The 21432-nt window shown below is 40.9% G+C and overlaps 1 protein-coding gene across 17 annotated transcripts in view; it reads right to left on the bottom strand.

Moving 5' to 3' along the window:
* BICD1 (BICD cargo adaptor 1) overlaps positions 1-21432 on the bottom strand; it is a 171356-nt gene that overhangs the window by 62123 nt on the left and 87801 nt on the right. The window contains exon 3 of one of the 17 annotated variants that reach the window (XM_069003105.1): positions 14728-15359. The exons of 15 other annotated variants lie outside the window; for them this stretch is intronic. In XM_069003105.1, coding sequence (XP_068859206.1) covers positions 15210-15359 — 150 coding nt within the window. In that variant the 3' untranslated portion in view covers positions 14728-15209. Of the gene's footprint in view, positions 1-14727; positions 15360-20946; positions 21032-21432 lie in introns of those variants that run through there. One more of the 17 variants, XM_069003106.1, reaches the window with a different exon arrangement.

The raw sequence follows: 21432 nt of genomic DNA, 5'->3' as shown, positions 1-21432 counted from the left end.
TATTCCTTTGGGAATTGAATAAACACCGAGTATCATTAACTGCCTGCAATGCATCAAAATGGAAAAAAAAAAACCATAAAATTCTGTATTTGCTCAGGGAGTAAAGTATCAAGCAAGTTATGGGATTGTTTAGATATGGGTATTAAAGTTACATTTAAATCTACTCTTTTCTACTCTCTTGTGTTCCCCCTTAAAACCACTGCTGTTTTCCTTTCACCATTTGCTTCTGCTAGACTTTCAGCCAGCTCACCATAGGTGTTGGTCTGATAGCAGAAGCCTTCTGCTTAAACAGATTATTGATATATTACCAAGATACAGATAAAAGACCTAACTGGGAACAGCCACAAAAAAGCCCTGCACACAGCCCTTCAGTAACCTGAAGATAAATCCACTAAAGCACTGATAATTTTCTATAAACACCTTGTGGCATGAGGAGGACAGTATGTCATGGCAAATATCAAGTAATCTTGATGATCATTACAGCACACATGAGCAAAGGGACTCACTCAGCAGCTCTGGGGGCTCAAGAAAAGGAAGGAGTGTTCTTGTCCTTGCTGAAACTGTGCTCAAGGACCTTGATAAATGAAGAACTATTTTCTTTCCAGATTTATGGAAATCTAAAAAAACACATCCATGTGAGAAGTAGAGGGGAAAATGTTGATTTTCAAAGACATGTTCACCTAAGCCTCATCTGTGGCAGTATCAGTGTTTCCAAATTCTGAACTCAGCCTTCTCTCAAGCCTTCAAGCCTGCCAGTGACAGCTGGGTGAAACGGGGGTGCCAGACTGGCCCCGCTGTTGGCCCTGGCAGGCTTAGTGGCCTGGGGAGATGAGAGCAGTGTGACAGCTTCCCCAGCCAGCCTTCAGCCATGCCCCCAAGGTGCAAGGCAGGGAGGTGCTGGACTATAAATCTCCAGGTACTGTTAAGAAATTCCCTTGGCAGTGAAGGATTGCAGTCCTAAGTCTTCATTGCTCTCTCCGTTTCCTATCCTCCCAGCAGACCACTGCTGATTGAGAGCTGAAGCTCCTTTTGGTTTTGCCTAACTTATTTTTTATATAAAATACAACAAAACTTCAGAGGGTGGCTCCAAATTCATTACAACGTTCTTAAATTTTCTCTGAGTTTTTAGAGCATTCAACCATGACCTTGACATGCCATCATTACTAATGAAATTCAGTATGAGTTTCAGCAAATAACTATTTAAATGCAAGTTTTTCAGTCCTAATTCTGTTGTATGCCCAGTGGCCTGATACAGCACAACTGAACTCAGTTGTACACTGCAAAATGTGCAGCAGAATAATCAATCTAATAAAAAGCCAACCTCAGGGAGAAAAAAACAACATCACACTTGAACCGAGTCAGAATTCAGACAAGCAACAGGAATAAGATGAAGTTTGTGAACTCCCCTTCATTAACTCATCAATATATTCTATGTCATACCTACACAGCTGTGGACTATTGTCAGGTTTTTCATCACTGAAATAGTGCTGCCAGTGTCTACAGGGAAAACAATCCAGGCTGCAACAATTCCTTGGGCTCTTAATTATTATACTGAGGGTGAGTTTATCCAGAATATCAATCAGAGAATTGACTTGGCATCTTCCTGATCCTGTGTGCCTCCCTACAAATATATATATATATACACATATATATATATGGATCATGGGATACACAGCACACCTACACCATGCTCTCTGTGCAGGGTAATGTAGGACATTGCCAAATACAAGGGCAGAATGGGAAAAATCCCCCTAAACAGAACTTCTGGTGTAATCACAGCCTTTGGCAGTGCATAATCCTTGTTTAATAGTCTCTGCCTTTGATCACATTGAAACTTCCATAACATAGGTAATTTTTCTTCAGCCTGTACAGTACATCTTGTGAAAGACAGAAATAAGGAGAAAAAACTAAACCTGCAGCCACATCTGTCTGCTCTTTGCCCTCATCCTTCCTCAGTTAATGGAGGCTCCTTAAGATCAAGTGACCAATCTGCCCCAGTATGTGAAATCCAAGTGCTACCCAGTTTAATGTTCCAGAGTAGGGTGGCCATTGCTTTGCAGCAGTTTGGTGTCTGCCACAGGAGTGCTGTAGCTGCAGCAAGCACACAGCTGAGCTGTTTTAGGAAAAGAAAATCCCTATTACAAATCAGAGGCATTGATTGTGCACCCTGGGAGGTACCATGTCAAAATCCCCGGGTTTCCATAAAGTATGGAATTCTTTCTATGTGCAGTTCAAAGCTTCAAGTTTAAGCTAAAAATCCATTTCTGGCCTTGGTCCTCAGAAAGTAGGAACCATCACTTTCCCTGTGGACCCTTCAAACTATCATCACTAAATGGGAAGCTTTTGAAGACAGCTCTCACATAGCAACCAAAGGACAAGACAGGAGCCTTTGAATCCTAAATTATTTCCCCCCCCCCACTCTTGAGTCCCTCAAAGATGATGTTAGCTGCATTTCAGGAGCATCCAGACAGAATGCAGATGTGCTCTTGGGTATTAGCCCACACACTATGGTATCACAACCCCTTCTACCAGGACCCTTTTTTTGTAAATAAATGCAGCATAAAGCCTAAACATTTTCCTCAGTCCATCCTCTTAAGGGAGTGGAGCTGCTGTAGCAGTGTTCTGACAGGCTCCTGTTTGACCCTGACCAATCTGCTGTTTTATTTAGAAACTGCTTTTACTCAGTAAGCTACATATTTCAGAGTAGGCCTGCTAGTTTCCTAACAGAGAAGGCAGATTTCAAGCAAAACTAAACATCCCATTCCAAACAGACTTTCATTTTCTTTTTTTCTCATTCTCTTAGGGAAGTGTTTGGGTGACCCAGAGAAATTCCAGTACATCTTTTCTTAAATCTAAACATTGTACTGAAAGCTTTTCCTGCCCTGATTTGTTCTAAACTCAGCAATAAAAACATCCCACCATTCCTAACATCACTACCAATTCCATTTTTGCTCTCTCTACCATTTCTGGTCTTTTTTCTTCCCACTAAAGACTGTCAAAATTTTTTGTTCTTTTGCCCCTCCAACCTTTGCTTCTTATTCAACTTTTTCTCAACAGAGGCATCAGTGTGCTGAACTTGCATCAAATACTAATTTCTCCCCAATATCCACCATTTGGGTGAAACAGGGGTTAATGAAAAACATACAAATAATGTTTAATAGCTAAATTCAAAGTTGCAAGAAAATAAAAAAGATTGCTAATCTTGCAGGCTGATCCCTTGCCAAACCTGATCAATAAAATGCATTCATATCTCAACCTTGACAAATGTTTTAAGCTATTTATTTGCTAAAAAGGAAGAAAATATTACACCCCAGTAACAAAAACCAGAAACAGACCAACAGCAGCAGTCCCTGTCACTGTGTTGGCTGTCTCTTGGACAGACAGACAAACTAGTCTCATATAATCTTAGTAAGCCTCAGGATATCTTATGGCAATCAAATTCCTTTTTTTTTTTTTTAAACTAAAATTTCCTCCCAAATAATCCCTTCATTTTAAGATCATAGGTGAGAATGCATATTTTAACCTATACCAGCTAGTGTGTGTTAATCAACCCACATTAAAAGCATACAGAAGAAACCATCCATCATAATATCATATATACGACATATGACAGATCTCCTGTCATAGATATTATAATAGGTCTTTTTTTCCTGTTGACAAGGCCCTGAATGTTTGCTTGAGATGAAGGGTAATAAATCAAAACCAGTCAGAACTTGACTAATCACAAACAAATCTTATTTTTCCCCTACAACAGAAGTCCCTTCACATGTTTCACTTAGGTGTAATAGACTGTGGTAAGAGATACCCCATGCCATCATCCCCTTTCTTTTATAAAGAAATCCTAAGTCTGACTCAAATCCAGGACAATCAGGGGAAGAATTCAGATAGGAAACTCTCACACACTGTCAGTTAGGTGAGATGTGAATGGGATGTTTCTGCTAAGTGCAAGACTGGAAGGGATGGGTAAGAGGGCAGCAGGTCCCACAGCCCACACCAGCCTACGGCACAGCTGTTTTCTTGCACTGGCCCCGAGGTGAAGCACCAACTCTCTGCCAGGCTCTGCACAAAGCCTGAGGGCTCCCCTTCTCCCAGCCCTAGGATATGGCTCAGAGACGGCCCCACTTGTGCCAGCACCACGTATTTCATCACCCCAACACCGGTGCTGAGTGTGAATCAAGCCGATAAGGACAGTCAAGGCTCCGGACAAAGCTCAGCACAGCGCTTTGAAAACACTGAAATGCCACAGTACTTGTTTCAGACAGGAACTCTTCTTTGTTTTCCAAGGTGAAAGGGGAGTGTTTTATATAAGGCAGTTTCCATTAGTATGGGCTTTCACAGGAGAACAAAAGCCAACGATGCAATTTTTCCTGCCTAGAATCTCAATTAGAAACTTGGATTTAGCATTGGTACACAGCTTTGGAAGTAAACGGGGAATGAGACAGAAGAGTTTATGGAGAAGGGATTTCTTAAAGTGAAAAAACCTTTCTTTACAGAGAAAGACAGTTGTAATGCCCAAAAATTGAATAATAAACCAAAAAGGATGGGAGGTTCTTTAAATACTCCATCAGGGAAAGTGCTGAGTGTTCCACGTTTAAGCACACAAAATTCGTGTGAAAGGGAGTTGCTACATGACAGAGTCTGGGTCTTCTTTTGCAATATATAAAGAAGAATCAAACAGATGCATGTTAGATCTGTCAAAAGGTCTTCAATATCAGGAGCACTGGAAAAAAGATCACAATTTTTGAACCTTGGGTAGGGAAAGGAATACACTTCAGTTAGTGTTTGGGGTACAAGAATCCCAGGAATTTCTGAGCTTTAGGATGCAACACAAACTTCCTCCATCATCTCACACAGATCAGCAAGTGCCAAAGAAACTAAAAAATGCAAGAGGGCAGCCAGTTACTAAAAATGGGGATCTGAGCCTCAGTGCCTCAACATCCCATTAAGGGAGGAAAAAAAAAATCATCTCATGATAACAAATCTGTACAAATTATCCACCTTGAATTAGAGCACATTTAAAACAGTGCAGATTTTCTATTAGCATTCAAAACAATGCATGCATTTATATAGGGAGGTAGGAAATTGGCAAAACATGTCTTGGTTAAAAAAATAATGTTACTGCAAGCAGAATTTATTTCCACAGTATTTTCTCCCTCATATGAATGAGATAAATGTGTGCTATAGGAACAGACTGGTTAAATTGTCTCACCAAGTAGGCAGGGAGCTGAACAGATGGCAGCACCAGGCATCACCGGTCCTCGCTTATCGAGATGATCTTTATCATTTCCATAAGATTAGAAAATTACTCACCTATGAAATACAACATTTTGAGGGTGAGGCAGAAAGTATTTTTCTGTTTCCTGTGGAATCAAAGATTATGGACTGTCCACCATGATGATGTTAGTGGTTCTAAAAGGAAATCCCATACAGTGATAGCTCATTTCTGCTAATTTGTGGGCTTTCTTTTTTGAAAGAGCACTATTCATAATGAATGTGAACTACATGCAGTCTGCTGTAGCTACTTCAGGTTTGGTTTCTTTGTAGGCAGGGTGTTCTTTTGGAGAAGATTCTCTTGAACTGCAAACACACCTTCATCTTACCCCTAAAAAGGACAAGCTTAGAGGACACTTAGTGTGCCCAGCCAAAACATGTGTGACAGCATTTATAGGGAGCCAGTCTCTTACTCACAGAAGACAAACCATGACTGGTTTGGGGCACTTTTTTAATTTATAAAATTGTGTCTCTCTCCAACCAAAGCACTTTTTCCCACTGTGTGTTTCACACAAAGCTTACTTCTTCCTGCCTGTTTATCCCATCCTGCCATATGTTCCAAAGGAGAAAGGTTTTAATTACAGCAGTTACTGAAGCACTTCCCTGCCTACAGAGCACAGCAGAGACTTTTCAGAAAAAAGAATTGGTTTTATCACTATTATCATTAACAGCTAAAAGCTCAATTCGTGAGCTCTAAGTGAAACGTTGCACACAGAGGACAAGAAAATTCATTCAGTTTTACAGAAAAGAGAAGCACTGAGGTTTTGTCTGGTTGTTTTTTCCTTTGACTTAGCATGTCATCATGCAAATGGTTAAACAGCAACTTGTAGCAGTTTTTAGCAGCAATTTTCAAACAATGAGGCAAATATATGCTAGATATAGTTCAGCTGATGTAAAAAGAGGGCAGGGGAGAAAGCACAAGCACTTAAGGTCTTGAGAGCTTATCCCTCACATGAACATTAGAAAAGAAGAAATCAAATAAGACCACAGACTGGAGCAGAGCTTCTCGAGTCAGGACTGGCACCAAGTAAGAGGCTTCTTACAGCCTGCTGGCCATACCTTAGAGGGAAAATAAAGCCTTCTGGGATAACTCTTGCAATGTAAGAAGGTTGGAAATGTTTTCTGTGCTGCAGAACTCTGGCCCAATGCAAACCTTGCACTCATTTTTTGACAATAACTGTGAGGTTTAATGTCCTTGAATCAGGAGAAGTGCACAAAGCTGAGGGATGATGATTATTTTCTGTAACAGCACAGTGCTGGAGGGCATAACCACTGCATTCCTTGAATAAGGAGTTTCTTAACTAAGTTGAAGATGCAGTATATGCCTGAGTTTGCCTTCAGGCTATTTTTACACCGAGAATAGTTGAAATGCATGTATCTGGTCTGAGTAAGGCACAAAATTATTAAAAGCATAAGGCTGTAAAATACACTGAAAGTCAATAATGCACAGGTCAGGAAAGGAAGACAGTCCTGCTGGGAGGGGATGCACAGAAAAGATGTTTGAGTCCACAAGACATGCCTATAGTTCTCCTTTTACTCAGAAACAACAGCAAAAGCCATTTCCTGGCTGAAAAAAAGACCTGGAATCAGCTTTGAATGAATTTTTTTTTTCATTAACTCCTCTTAAAACACCAACTCCGATCCTACTTACCTTACACAGCAGCAAACAAACAAAAGCCTAGCATGCCATCAATCCAGAGACAAGGCCCAGATACAACCTCTTAGTGGGCATTATCTTAATCAGCAAAGATGCTCTATTAGTGTTTTTGGTTTTCTTTCACATCCATGTCCCCTCATAACTTGACTGCTATTCTGCTTATCCAGTCCCAGTAAAGCCATGCTGGAGCTACAGGAAACTCATCCATCTCCTCTGGGAGAAAAATCCTCTTTGAATAAGCCCCAAGTGCTCCCAGACAGCAACTCAACAGCACAGGAAGCCTCTGCTAGGACCACATTTCTTGCAGTCAGTGCCCTCTGAAAGCCCAGCCTTGCACGAGGGAGCTCTGCACACCCAGGCACATCTCCATCATCACAGTTAAACCTCCCAGGACAACTACATCTCAAATCTGGCTGCATTTAAGAGAAGGGGTGGGACATGGCTTGGACTGTGTGACAAAGATATGTGATGAATAATTTGCTTTAAAGGAAGTTTGAGGCCTCTTTTGAGAAAAATTAAGTAGGTAAGTATAGAAAAACTTTCATCTTGGGAAAACTATCTCAGCGATTAAAAGAATTTGCTTATTCTTTATCTATCTACGAAAGTTATTTAAATAAATGACATTTTTATCTTTCAGCAAAGCTTCTCACTCCAAGGTAAGTGAAAATTCTGGATACTGGTACTGCAATGGACTTGCTGTTCAGCTGGCCAACTTCATGAACACCACACACATCAGCAGGAGCTGCAGCATGGGAGGAAAGGGGAGGGTGAGAGACACTTCATATTACAGGTGCACTTTGCTGAAGGGTCAGATTAGTGCTTCAGTGCTTATTGGTATTTTCTAAATAGACTGTAGGAAAATGATAAATAATTTTCTTTTTTTTAATCTTCTGGAGAACAAGAAAGTGCTTCCTGAAACCGAAATCAGTATGTCTATTTCATATACAACCTCTCTCACACCAAAATCAAAGTGTCTACTTCATATACAATTTCTCTCAGACCAAATTGACTTCCCCCCCCCCTTGGTTGAGCGATAATAGGCTATCAAGGCTGTGCAATAAAACCCCACATGATAAACTGAAAATTACAGCAAGAAAAGAAATCCCAATCTAGCTGGAGAATATCCAAGCTTGTTGGGTCTCCCTGCCATGTAGCCCTGGGAGAGGGGCCCTGGGGGGGAGGCACAGGGTTTCCCTGCCCCTGGTCAGCCTCGTTCCCCATGGGTTGGTTTGTGTTCCCCTGCGCGGGCAGGGACCCTCGGTCCTGTGATTGAGCAGTTCCCCAGCAAAGCCCTGGCCATGGGGCTGGAGAAATAAACATCTCTGAAACATCTAGCAAGAACCGGTCCATAGATATTTCTTTTCCACGGTCCTCATTGTCTGATACGCGTGTTGCATGATCCCCACTGTAACACTAACTGAAAACACAAATTCCATCTCTGTTGGGAAGGATGAAAGTTTGGTAAGAAAGTTTCACAGGTAGGTAAGGCCAGGCAGAAAGATCTCTGAATGTAGAAACTGGGGATGAGGTAGAAATGAAAGCAAGTTTTGATATAGAGTAAAAGATGTTTTGCTGAAACACTGATCGCTGAGTAACTGAGAAGGCAAAGGTTGGAGATGAGTTGGAAGGAGATTTTTAGGAATAGGACAAAGGTATGTGACTACAAACAAAGACATGTTTTTCACCAAGTAAATAAGTCTTAAGAAGAACACAAGTAAATAGAAAACATGTCTTTACCAAAAAGAGATATGGCAGGCAAACAAGAAATGTTGATGTAGCAAGAAGAAGAAGAGAGGTCTGAGAATTTTCCACTGTAAGCTTAAATTGTAACTTACTTACTCTTGTGATTGGATTATAATGACTATAATATGGTGATGATGGTAGTTCTGATAGGCTATAGGCAAATGTGAAGGTATGCTGTATGGTGCTTATTGGTTGTTATATGTTAAGATACTCTGCAAAGAAGAGTATAAAATGCTTTGTAACTTGAACAGAAAGCAGCTTCAGGGATGCCTACAGCTGGAGCTGGCAGCTGTAGGGCTGGCTCTGGATACCCACTCCCTGAAATGCTGTAACTTCGCCTATGCAATAAACAGCTTTCAAGAGAGCCGCCTGAAGTGCAGACATCCTTCATGAAACTTTCTCCTATATGTATTTATGAGAGAAAGCAGCAATAAATCATGTTTAGAAGTTAACCCCAATCATACTGAAATAATGAAAGTCTCTAATGGATTACAGACAGGACACAGAAAGAGAAAGCCAGAAGAGGAGAAGGCACATGGCTCCTCACCCCAACAGACCCTGAATTATGTGCTTCAGTGGAGGAAGTGACTTGTGTGTATTTTACTTTATTGCTGTTTTCACAACCCATTTTACCATCCCATTGAATGACAACTTTATAGGCCCTGCACTGTTTTTCAGCTCAGCACCAGATTTAAAAATAACCCGACCTTCTGGACCTAGGATGGGAATTATGCTTAGAGCTGCCTCCACTATTACAAGGTACAACTAAGAGAAGTAATTTCCTCATAAAACTCAGCATTAAAAAAAACATATTAAAGAAAAATGCTTAAACACATGTAACAAAAGCTAACTGTTGTTTTAGGTTTCAGTAATAAGACAAGTATTGCAAGATGGTGTAGCTTATAACACATATAGCTTATATATTTTGCTGTAGCGTTGGACAGAAGAGAACTAGCCATGGTTAAGTTTCCTTAATCAGGGGCATGTAATAAAGAAGAAACCAGCCTATTCTGTTTTTAATGTCTTGGACTTCCTTACAACCCTTGAGGAAGAGGTCAGTGCAATATAATATAAGAAACAATGACAAACCAATCTTTGCATTTGCTTCTTGAAAAGAAAGATTATCTCTCCAGTTCACTCTGAGTTATTGCCAGGATTTCTAATGACATGACAACAGGGATGAAAATAATCTCCAATATATTTGCAACCTTGCATCTGGAAAGCAGGGAGCTTTCCAGTTGCAGTCAAAACCCAACCTTTTTTTGCTAACTATCCTGCCTTTAAATAGATAAGGGCTCTTTCTGCCTCAAGGCACAGAGTTACAGAGGCTGTAGCAGTGGTTATTCTGACTGTGCAAAGAATCAGTATCTTTGATATTTCTGAATGCAGCTAAGGAGAAAAATATAGACTGTGGTAGGGGAACTTCAGCATTTCATTTTGTAACATGCATTTAGTGGGTATGATAAGGAAGTATGTTTCCCCAAAGTGCAACATAAAAGATAAATGTTGCTGAAGCTGAGCTGGTAGTTCATTTTCCTTGCCTTTCTGAGAAGCTAGGTAATAGTATGCATTGAATTCCTGAAAATTGGTCCTTAGCTCAGCCAGGCAATCCACAGCCTGAACTCAGCACAAGGCAGGTAGTGCAGCTGTCCTGTGTTAGAGCTGACCACAAAACAAGAGCTCATTTCTCTTGATAACATGCTAAAAGGAGAAGGCTTTCTTAAACAGAAACACCACCAAGGTTGTGCATTTCTCATTTTAAATTTAAAGACCCCCCTTAGTTTTATTTTTCCTTCCTAATACTCTAAATTTTTTCACTTTTTAAACTTCAAAACATGCACTGTCATTACTTCTTTCCCTCAAAGAAGCTAATGTAATTTCAAGTGGACTAACAATACAGAAGTGTTTTTAAATTCTATTAGCAATTTAAGGTTCAATTTCACTTACAGTCTATAAAGTGATTTATTTTAAAACAGAGTTATGGCAGTTATGACTGTGGCATAAAGCTCCATCTCACAACAACTTTGGTGGGAAGAAATTAGGTAGTCAGGTTAAGAGGAAGAAAGAGTCAGTCATAAATTCTAGAGGGCAAGAGAAGTAGTAATGTAAAACTCATAATTGGCTTTTCAAAAGCATTTACAATGGATAAAAACATAAAACAATGCAAAAAGAATATATGAAAGCTGTCAAGGGGCTGACTTCAAATCACCACTGGCAAACCATGTTGCATGAAAAACAGCTGTACATCCTAGACTCCAAAATTAAAATATTCTGATGATGACTCAAAGATCTTCAATAAAATTAATATCAAAACAACACCAATCACATAAATCTACATCTATAGCTATGTCTTATCTGCTTAAATAGTAAAATGGCTATTTGAATTGCTGCCAAAACAAGGTGAGCTCCAGCTTTACAAAGTGTCTGTGAACATCTTGCAAAGGGGTCTGCAGATTCAGTCCTTCTTCCTCACTGCATTTATGTCTTGGACAACAGACCACGGACATCGTCTTCCTCTCAGATTTCTGGAGCAAGCCAAGGCAGACTGACTTTAGGAAACCTTGTTGCTGATTTGATATAGACCAAAATATTGAGTTTTTCCCTTTAATATATTCCCATTTATTTGACAACCAATCCCCGTCCACACCTATTTCTTGGAATTTTTTACTTTTTCTTCCTTGCTTTTCTTATGTGTCTCTCTGCATACCTCATCTGGTGAGGGCAGACAGTCATGGCATGTGAGAGAAGATGTTTGTGAAAGCAACACTTTCCTTCCTCCGCACTGACCAGAATTTTACCCTTGACATTTTATGCATTCAGCTACTAAGAACCAGAATCCTCTATCTTCTCACTGCTGTTGTGTCGCCACTTCCCTTGGGAAAACAAGACACAAGGGACCCCAAGAAAAAAATGTAAAAAACCTGTATCATGAGCCAAACCTCACAGTGTTGCATTTGTGAAGAGCATTGCCTCTGGATCCCGTTTTCGTGACTAGGTGTGCAGGACTGGTGGGAAGTGACCCATTTTTAACCCACCCCACTCTAAGCTGACACTGTAATGCCACAGCCACTCTTCACGTAGAGTTCACAGCGAGTATCAGAGCAGACAGCCCAATCATTTCACTGAAGTGAAAAATCACAGCTCTGCGATGATGCCTTCAAGGCACATTTAGCTGAAAGAGCCAACACACTGTGCTTCAGGAGGAGAGGAAAGGCTACATAGGCAGAATGAATGAGCAGTGAAGGCAAAAATTGCATTCATATCTAGTCCTACCTATTTGATGGGGTTTTTTTAACAATAACATCATAGAAGCAGACAAGCTCTGATTATGTATGAGCATCTGCACGTACACATCTAAAACATTTGCCAGCAAAAGTGCATTTCTCTCAATCCTGAAGCTTAAGAGTGGATTTGACCATCACAATGAAAGGGTGATAACACTGTCTGACCTCTGCCTGACCTGCTGCCCACCTCCTGGATGCTGACTGGCACTGACTGTTGAGAATAACTAAAAATAACCAGCTTGTCTCATATATTGTAGTAAGGACAAAGGGAGAAAAAGAGGTGGCATATTTGAGGCTCTTGCTGTTCACCCTTCTGTCACCTTCCTCTTACAAATGTTCCCCTTGAGGACAGAGTTTGTTGTAGAAAGCACAATTAGTACAGATGATGGGAGCCAAGAACTTATTAATGATTTCATACCAATGACAAACTGGTAATGAGTTTGAGGTTTTGAGGAGAAGCGGGGAACCGAAGAGAGGAACCTGCCCCACAGAGGGCCATGTTTAAGGATAGCCTCACGTTGCCACACAGAAAAGACTTCTGTTTTGTAAGATGTAGTCTGAATGAACCCAAGTGAGAAAATGACAGCATAAAGAGCACAAAATATAAACCCCAAAGATGCTGACTTTTCTTATATATTTCATGGTTTCACAGGTTTTGATTCTGTGCAGTTTCTTTTTGTTTGGTAGGAGATTTTTACCAAAAATCTCTTTAGTAGCTGCTAACTATCCAAAGGCATAATTTAGATGTGTTTTGTTCCATGTCACTCTGATTGCACCTCACAAATCATGCACTACTAGGGTCAGGTCACAGGCAATGCTCCATGTCCTGGCAGTCAAGACATATCCCCAGGAAAAGGTAAATCCCATTTCCCAAAATTACCTAGAAAATCCCAGGAGAAACCCTTACAAATAAATCAGTATTGATTAAAAGACAAGAAAAAAAAATAGACTGAAAATAAATGTGGGGTTTGAACAAGCAAGAGCAGACGTTGAAGCTCAAGCACCTTGGCTGGTAATTATTATCCACATGTGATTAGCACCCATGAGTTTCCCTCAAAGTACTAATCACAGCTCCAGTAGAGATCATTAGGTTTTTCAGTTTCATTGGGTGGATCTCATCTCTGAACCAATGACCAGTCAGTGCCATCCATTCTGTACTTCTTAATAATGAGCAAAAAGGTTTAGGAGGAAGGAAAACAGGCAGTGATGCATCCACATGCAGGGAACAGGAGAAAATCAGCAACAGAAGGTACAATCATGCAGGGCTACAGTGCATGTGTGGATTCCCAGGAGAAGAGAAATGTGACCACACTGCTTGTGTACTGATTGCTGGGAATACATCCAGATTGCTGTTCTGTAATCCCAATGAGTACTGAAGGCATAAAACATTCAACAATTACCAGGCACATCTAACACTGAAGGACTGGGAATAACAACATTAGTCTCTCAGGGAACCTTTAACTATCTTTTTTTTTTTTTTTTTAAACTGAAAACAGCTCAGGATATTTAAAAAAAAAAAATCAAAGAATATTAATTGGAACAGGGGCAACAAACTTACCTTCATTCATTGTTTAATATTCATTATCAGTGACACATGTCACCCCCATTTATGCTCTATTTGCTTATGCACTCAGGTAATGAGGACTTTCAGCAAAAATTTCTCCTTCTCCTTATGCCTTTACTTTATCTGGAAGGCTGCTGAAGCTTTTGGACCCAAGTTTCAGAAAGTCTGGCACCAGGGTATTCTTTCTTTCCCACTTAATCCCAGGCAAATGAATGAAGTCACAAGGTACAAGTCAACACAGCTCCTGGGCTCTTGCTCCTGAGAGTCCAGATCACATTGCAAGGATTGTGTAAAAACTGGCAACGCAGCTAATCCCAGCACTGCCAAAAGCCATCTTACTCCACACCACTTGAATAGACAAAAGCCCAAGTTATTTTTAACTAGCAAATTAATACCGAAAAGAATGAGTCAGCACAAGAAGTTCTTAAGAGGGCTTCCTCATCTAGAAACAAAAGCAAGAAAAGTTATGCATTTTTAAAATGTGGAAGCCACAAAGAAAAAGAAAATATCATTTTGACAAGTTCAGAGAGCTGCTAGCCCAACATCCAAGCAGCCACTGGTGTGTGACACCTGAGAAACAGGGATGTTATGTGAAGATGGGCATCCCCTACGAGCCCTGGGCACTGGGACTGGATCTTCAGGTAGCAGCAGCACTGATGGCCCAGTACTCCATGAAATTTGCCTCCCTCTTCTTTAAACCCAGGTAATACCTCTGGCTTCCAGAGCTGTCCTCTCAGCACGTGCTCACTCAATAGCCTGCACAAGGGGGGATTTGGCACCACCTAGGCACAAAATAAGGGGTCATTCTTTCAAAGAACTTATGTAAGAACAAGCACTGCCAGATCCTGATTTGATTAATTACTGCCCAAAGATTACCAAGGGCAGCTGAAAGTGCACCCTCTTTCATCTTCTATTTGAGGCCCCTTTTCTGAAAGAAGGAGCTGGGAATTTGAGTATTTTTAATAAGGCACTCTGTATTTATGCAACAGTCCCTTGGTTATGCTCCATTATCCCACTTGGCCTTTTTTTGACCTCCCTAGTGTCCATTGTTTGACTCTGTTATTCCCAGCAGAGCTAAATGCCTGAACCTTGCCAAAGAAAACAGTGTCATGAATGTGTCAAATCCCAAATTTATATCCAAAATCATTGTTTGGGCTCATTAACAGGAAACACAACCACTCAAAGATGCTTTTGGTGACTTGCAAGTATATTTGAGGGTAAGAACAGCAGAACAACAAGCTGATGGTTACCCTGAGAAAACAGTGCCACAACAAAATGTATTTATCCTGAGCTCTTGAGCTTCCAATGCTATTACAGTTGGTGCTTATGAGGAGTACAAACTTGGAAACACAACCATCTTATGAGTGATTATAGCAATTTAGGATTATAAACCACATTTCGGGAAACAAAAAGGTTAATCTTACCCCAGCCACCTTTGGATTCACCTGAATGGCTTGTCGGCCAAAATGTGAAGCAAGAACCCAAAAAAGTGTTTGGTGGTAACTAAGTAGGAAGACGGAGTTGAATGGCAGATTTGTAATTAAATCTTTGCTAATTAGGACACTCAGAAGTAGTCGACAGTGGTCTTGCTGCCTATGCTCAGAGCTCCTTCTCTGACAGAGAGACAGCATCAGTCTATTAGTATACCCATTAATTTCACAGCATAAGAAAGATTTGGTAGGATTACAAGTCACAGCTTACTGTATTTTTCTGTCTCCAAGACAAAGAAAATAATTTTGTTTCTTTTCAGAAGTCCTGTGAACAGGGAAAGTACACATACAGAGCAGAGGAAACCATTTAACAGGCACTGTTTCAGATTAAGCTCCATCTGAAATTTTTCCTGAAAGCAGAAGGAAACAATATATTTTTAGTAAATTTTGCAGCCTCTAAAGGCAAAACCATCACCCATTAACACTATCAGCTAAAGAGGGAAAAACATTTACAAGGGTGGGGTAGCCTGTCAGAATCTCCCTATGGCAGGCTTTTCTAAATACAGGAGAGAGAAAATAAAAACACCTCTCACTGGACAAGGTAACACATTTATATTATCAGCCTAACTTAGAGCTGGTTCTACCCAGCTGACAGTAACTTCCAAAACAAAGGAATGTAAATACCATCAACTCTACTGACTATGCTAATAATGCCCTAAATTGAGATGTGATCACTCTCCTGACAGGAGGAACAGTTCTGCCATCTCTCTATCACACCCAGCTCCACTTTATTTCTCTGACACCCCCAGTCATGTCCATGGGCTGCTCCAGATCCTACAGCTTCTTTTCAAAAAGCAGTGCTTGCATTAAGGTACATTAAGACCAAAACACCATTAACAATGGTCATGTTGAACACTACAGCATATTTTCTTAATTATTCTCCTTCTAAAAATCATAAAATCATTCAGGTTAGAAAATACCTCTAAGATCATCAAGTCCAACCATTAACCCAGCATGGCCAGTGCACCATTAAACCACACCCACAAATGACATATCTGCTTGTCTTTTAAATGCCACCAGGTGACTCCACCACCTCTGTGGACAGCCTATTCCAATGCTTGACCACTTTTGTGGTGAAGAATTTTTTTCTTAGTATTCAATCTAAACTCCCCTGGCAACAACTTGAGGCCATTTCCTCTTGTCCTACTGCTTGTTACTTAGGAGAAGACACCAGTCCCCACCTTGCTACAGCTTCCTTTCAGGAAGCTGTTTAACAGTGATAAGGGCCCCTCTGAACTTCCTTTTCTGCACACTGAACACCCCAGCTCCCTCAGCTGGTCCTCACAGACTCCTCACAGACTTGTGCTCCAGATCCTTCACCAGATCCACTGCCTTCTCTGGACTTGCTCCAGCACCTCAATGTCCTTCTTGTCATATCTTCCATGTCACAAAACTGGACACAGGAATCAAAGTGTGGCTTCACAAGTGCTGAGTACAGGGCAACAATCACTGCCCTGGTCCTGCTGGCCACAGTACTGCTGACACAAGCCACGATGCCATTGGCCTTCTTGTCCACCTGGGCACACACTGGTTCGTGCTCAGCTGCTGTCAACCAACACCCCTTTTCCACCAGGCAGCTTTCCAGCCACTGTCTTCCAAGTCTGTAGTGATGTATGGGGTTGCTGTAGCCCAGGTGCAGGACCCAGCACTTTGCCTTGTTGAACCTCATTCTGCTGTCCTCAGCCCATCAATCCAGCCTGTCCAGATCCCTCTGCAGAGCCATCCTGCCCTCCAGTAGATCAACATTTCTGCCCAGCTTGGTGTTGTCTGCAAACTGACTGAGGGTGCACTCAATCCCCTGGTCCAGGTCATGATACAAAGCCATTGCTGAAAGTGCCACCATAATATTAGCAAGCAGATAAATATTTATAAAGCAAGCTTTCTTTAACTGGTGTAGATGCCAAAACAAACTTCCATTCTGGAGTACATTGAGTGTCTGTTGATGCAGACACTGGAAAGCACGGGACAACACCACGAGGGACCAGACAAGATCATGTAAGGATGCTGCTTGGTCAGATGCACCACTGCAGTCACTTAAATCACTTTTCTGTCTGGGGTAATCACCAGAGCACAATCACAGGCTCCCTATGCTGTGCATGAATAAAATTAGACAACTACTAGAAAAGCAAGCTGTCAAAACTGAAGAGAGCTCAGTAGCTTTGTCACTACAGCCAAGCAGCCAAAAGGTTCTTCCTGCAGTACATAATTCCTAGCAGTGATTCCTCTCCCAGACTTAGCTTTTCTGTCTTTTTTCAATGCAGAGTTGGTAAAAGTCACCTTACTTGGTTACCCAGAGTTACCTCCCTCCAAGAGCTCATCAGTTAGGTCACAGCCATGGGAGATGAAGGCTGCGGACCACACTCCTCTAAGGGATGGAGGCAGCCTTTGCTGAGGGCTGCCACCTCACAGAGGAGCAGCTGGGGTTCTGGTCTCTACCTCAATGAATATTTAAGTATTTCTTATCCAGCATTAATTGAAACAGGGATGAGACCTTGTTCCCTATTCCCATCTGAGTGGTTTAGCCTTTAGGCTACAGTCATTGTCATCAGCTTGCTCGGTCCCACTCTCCCTGACCCACAAAACACTATCTCCCAACCCTGTGAAACAGCTTTATCTGAAGGAACAAAGAGCATCTGCCAGCTGACTGCCAGGGCACTTTCTTCAGAGAAAGAGGTAGATTCACAAGTCCTAGGACAGAGAATAAACTGAAGCCCCAAACCTCGCCACAATCACAAAACCGGAGTGTGTAAGGACATCACTGGGTGAGGAGGTCAGCTGGGAAACCTCTCCTTGGAAGATCACAGTAGCTCCTTCAGCAGTGCTCAACATGCAGCAACAGGGTAGCGACAGACCTCAGGCCAAGCCAGACCTTTAGATGGACAGAAAATTTTACAAAAGGTAGAAATTTAGGCACCTGATTTACTCAAAATTATAAAATGAGAAAAAAACTTATTTTTTCAGATTGAAAAACTATAATTTCTAAATAGGCAACAGCCAATTATGATTTAAGCCACATTTAATATAGAAAGTCTAGTCCTTAATATATAATTTTTTAGAGGAAAGTCAACTTGAAGACTAGGATTGTAAATTTTTTCTGCCTTCAAACATTAGTTCCCCTCAAAAAAATCCAGGCTACCATGCCCATACATTTTCTGATTAGCATGAACTGCTAATTTTTGTACTGCTAGATTTTTGTATTGCGGAAGTGAATAAATGTTTAGCTATGGATTTCAAGGGCAGCGAGGCTGCACAACTTCACCTTAGACATTTTTTCACCTGCTTCCAGCAAATAATACATCATAAATTTGTATTCTTCCCTCCACCCATTTTTCCACTGCCCTCGTTCCTGTTTTTGCCCTCCAGAAGCCCAGGTGTGTGCTGGCCCATTAATATTGTCATCACATAAACCTCCCTGTTCATCTGTTATCTCACAGACTGCAGGTACCCAGGTGCCCATTTCTTCTGCAATCCCTGCAGCTGCTGCAGTGACTCTTAGTAAAGAGCCTATGAGTTTTAACTCCTTTCTTCCTGGCTTTCTCATTTTCACTAGTCTTAATGGGAAGAAAGAGCTGATTCATACCTGCCCCTTCAGACACCAAAACATTCACACCTACCCACCCCAAACAACTCCTCAGCCTACTCTCATAACACCTACAAAACCTGAACTGTACCATCCCTCTTTATCTCCATTTTCTACAGTCTCACCTGCTTCATCTTTGCCTCATTCTCTTTCCCCTCCAGTTGCCACCTGTTTTGAGTCAGATGCCAAGCTCCAAGTTATTCAGCCTTCCCATGATGGAGGAATATATACAGACATCACCTCTATATGGAGATTTCCTGTCTGTGGGCAGAGAGCTTTCTCCAGCTTCTGAGCTAGGTCATCTGGGCTTTCATAACCACCTCTGTCAGCTATCAGTTTCTCAAGGTAGGGATTTCATCTTTATGTACCTATAAAGGGCTTATGGTCACCATAAGAAAAGGCTTTTCAGTGGCACAAATGGAAAGAAAGTTACTCATCTCCCAACTATAAGTGAGCAGTGCTTTTAAATAGGAGAAAAACAGATTCCAGAAAATCAGAAAAGGATAAAAGATTGTATTTTTAAAAGATGCTTTCTAGGAAAAGTATTTCTTTAATGTTTATAATAAATGAGGGCAATTCATACACTGTTAGAGAAGGTTACATGATCAAACAACCATAATGATCTCTTCATACAGAGAGGCCATCTACCATAAAATGTGTGATGCCTAACATACAGATTTTGTAAATCTGGTCTCTAATTGCCAAAATATTATCTCTCTGCCCCCAGTTTTAAAATCTGTATATTTTTGGCTCAAATTAAACAGCCTACATTCCCTATCTGAGGTCTTGGTGGGAGAAAAAAAATCTACCAGCTTTCCAAAACGTATATTTTATTTAGTTAGGTGATAGTTAATAAGACTCCTATCCAACACTCCAAGGATTTTTATTACATCAAAAATAAAGCTGGTGGTGTTTTACTCTTTTAATCATTTTAACATGAAGTAGAAAGCTATCTATGTACAGAGATTCTTGGTTCATCATTCCCCATGAGGGTGAAACACCTGATCAAGTTCTTCAAAACAAATCCTTTTCAAGATATGGGTACTGAGATCAGTTTTTGTTTTTGCAGTCTGAGATGCATAATCTCCAGAGACTTGAGCCTGATACATATGGAGAGACAGCTGGGAAGTTGAGCAGAAAGTTCTGCAGAGTTGGTAAATGATGTGGACATTTTAACCTTAGTGGGCCACAAGCCCTGGGAACAGCAAATAAGGACTTGAAGAAAGTAGAAGCAACATTATGTATTACATTGTGCCTTGCTAAGAGAAATCATGCAAGACAGTAGTTAATCAATGTTGCTAGGAAACATGAATGTTGTGGTTTTTACTAAGGTAGTGGAAGGTTTTGTCTGAAGGCTGTAAGAGTATATAAGCCATACTGCAGAAACAATAAACTGCTTTTGCTTGCATCAAGCTGCCTCCTGTCTCTCAATCACCAACAGATACATTCCCTTTTATAGCAAGGGAGATCCAGGTCAAGCTGCCCTACAGACATCAGAGCTGTGACTGTAAGGCAGATACTTGCTAAAATGTATGAATTTTTAACCTCCGGGCTATGGAATTCCCAGGATTCCTAAAAGTCATCAGCATTCATGTGAGTGCATTCTGATGGTTCAGAAAATGCTCATACACATTCACATGACTATGGATTTTTGTGCAAATTCAGAGAGCAGAATGTATTCATCAGATAACTCCCACGACAGGCTGGGGAGTGGAGAAGCCCTGAGTGTATTATTTAGGAATGCAATACCAATAACAGGGGTCATTGTTTGAAAACCTACCTATCAGTCTTCAGTATCCTAAGTGGCTGAATGCATGGAGAAACTACCACACATTTCTGGCATCCACGCAAAAACACTATTCCCAGAACCACACAGCAGTTACTCAAACCTTTATATTATGACTGAAGGAGAGAGGAATGATTTGTTTGTTTGTTTAGTTTATAAGATGTCTTATTAAGGCTTAAAAAAGCAACTATAAAGCATGTCTTTCTTGAGGGAAAGCGGTAGTGGGCAAGGAGGGGAGAAGACGGGATACAATCAGGTAACTTATGCCCAGAATCTACCAATCTGTCTTTGCATCACTCAGTACAGAGGCCCACATGAAGATCATCTTTTTTCTTTCATTTTTTTCTCTAATTAGATTTCCAAATTTACTGCCTAAAGAGACAAACTGCTTCCTCGTTGTAGCAATCCACCCACAGCAGCATCTAATTCTGACTTTACCCCAAAACATACCAGACACTTCATACTTTTTTTCCTCCCCTTTGTAGCTGTCAAGATTTGGAGTAAGTTTAGTCTGCTTTTCCCTACTTGCAGGAACCAGAACAAAGCAGACAAAATTCATAAACACTTACAGGACAAGGTCATCTCATTTCAGCAGCAACTTGGACATCACAGCCATAGGACCAAGGGATACCAGGCTGGGTACAAGGGTGAGACTCCTTCGAGCACAAGATGAAATACCAGCGTAATTCAGTGTGAAAAGATCACAAAGAGCCGGAAGTAAATGGCAATCACCCTCTATGTCTTATTATTATTCAAGCAATTAATTCATAATAGCGTGTGGTGTAATGAACTGACTGCACTTATCCCATTTATATCCCACATCCCAATGTTTAAGTACATTGATTGTAGTAAGACAAAATAAAAGTTCCACACAGTAAAGGACTTGATACTCAGGGTACAACATCATCTTAATAATAACTATCAGTTTACCAGCCTTATTTTTATTCTGGTAAATTCCTTTATTGCACTTTAATTAACTACTATGGCTTGTTTCTATTTAGCATTAGAGCAGGAAATAATTGCACCTGGCTTCACACTAGGGGCTACTATTATCTCC

The sequence above is a fragment of the Aphelocoma coerulescens genome, chromosome 1A (assembly GCF_041296385.1).
Source record: "Aphelocoma coerulescens isolate FSJ_1873_10779 chromosome 1A, UR_Acoe_1.0, whole genome shotgun sequence".
In the NCBI taxonomy this organism is placed as follows: domain Eukaryota; kingdom Metazoa; phylum Chordata; class Aves; order Passeriformes; family Corvidae; genus Aphelocoma; species Aphelocoma coerulescens.
Note: the sequence above shows the minus strand (reverse complement) of the source record. Positions and strands in the feature narration are given on the sequence as shown.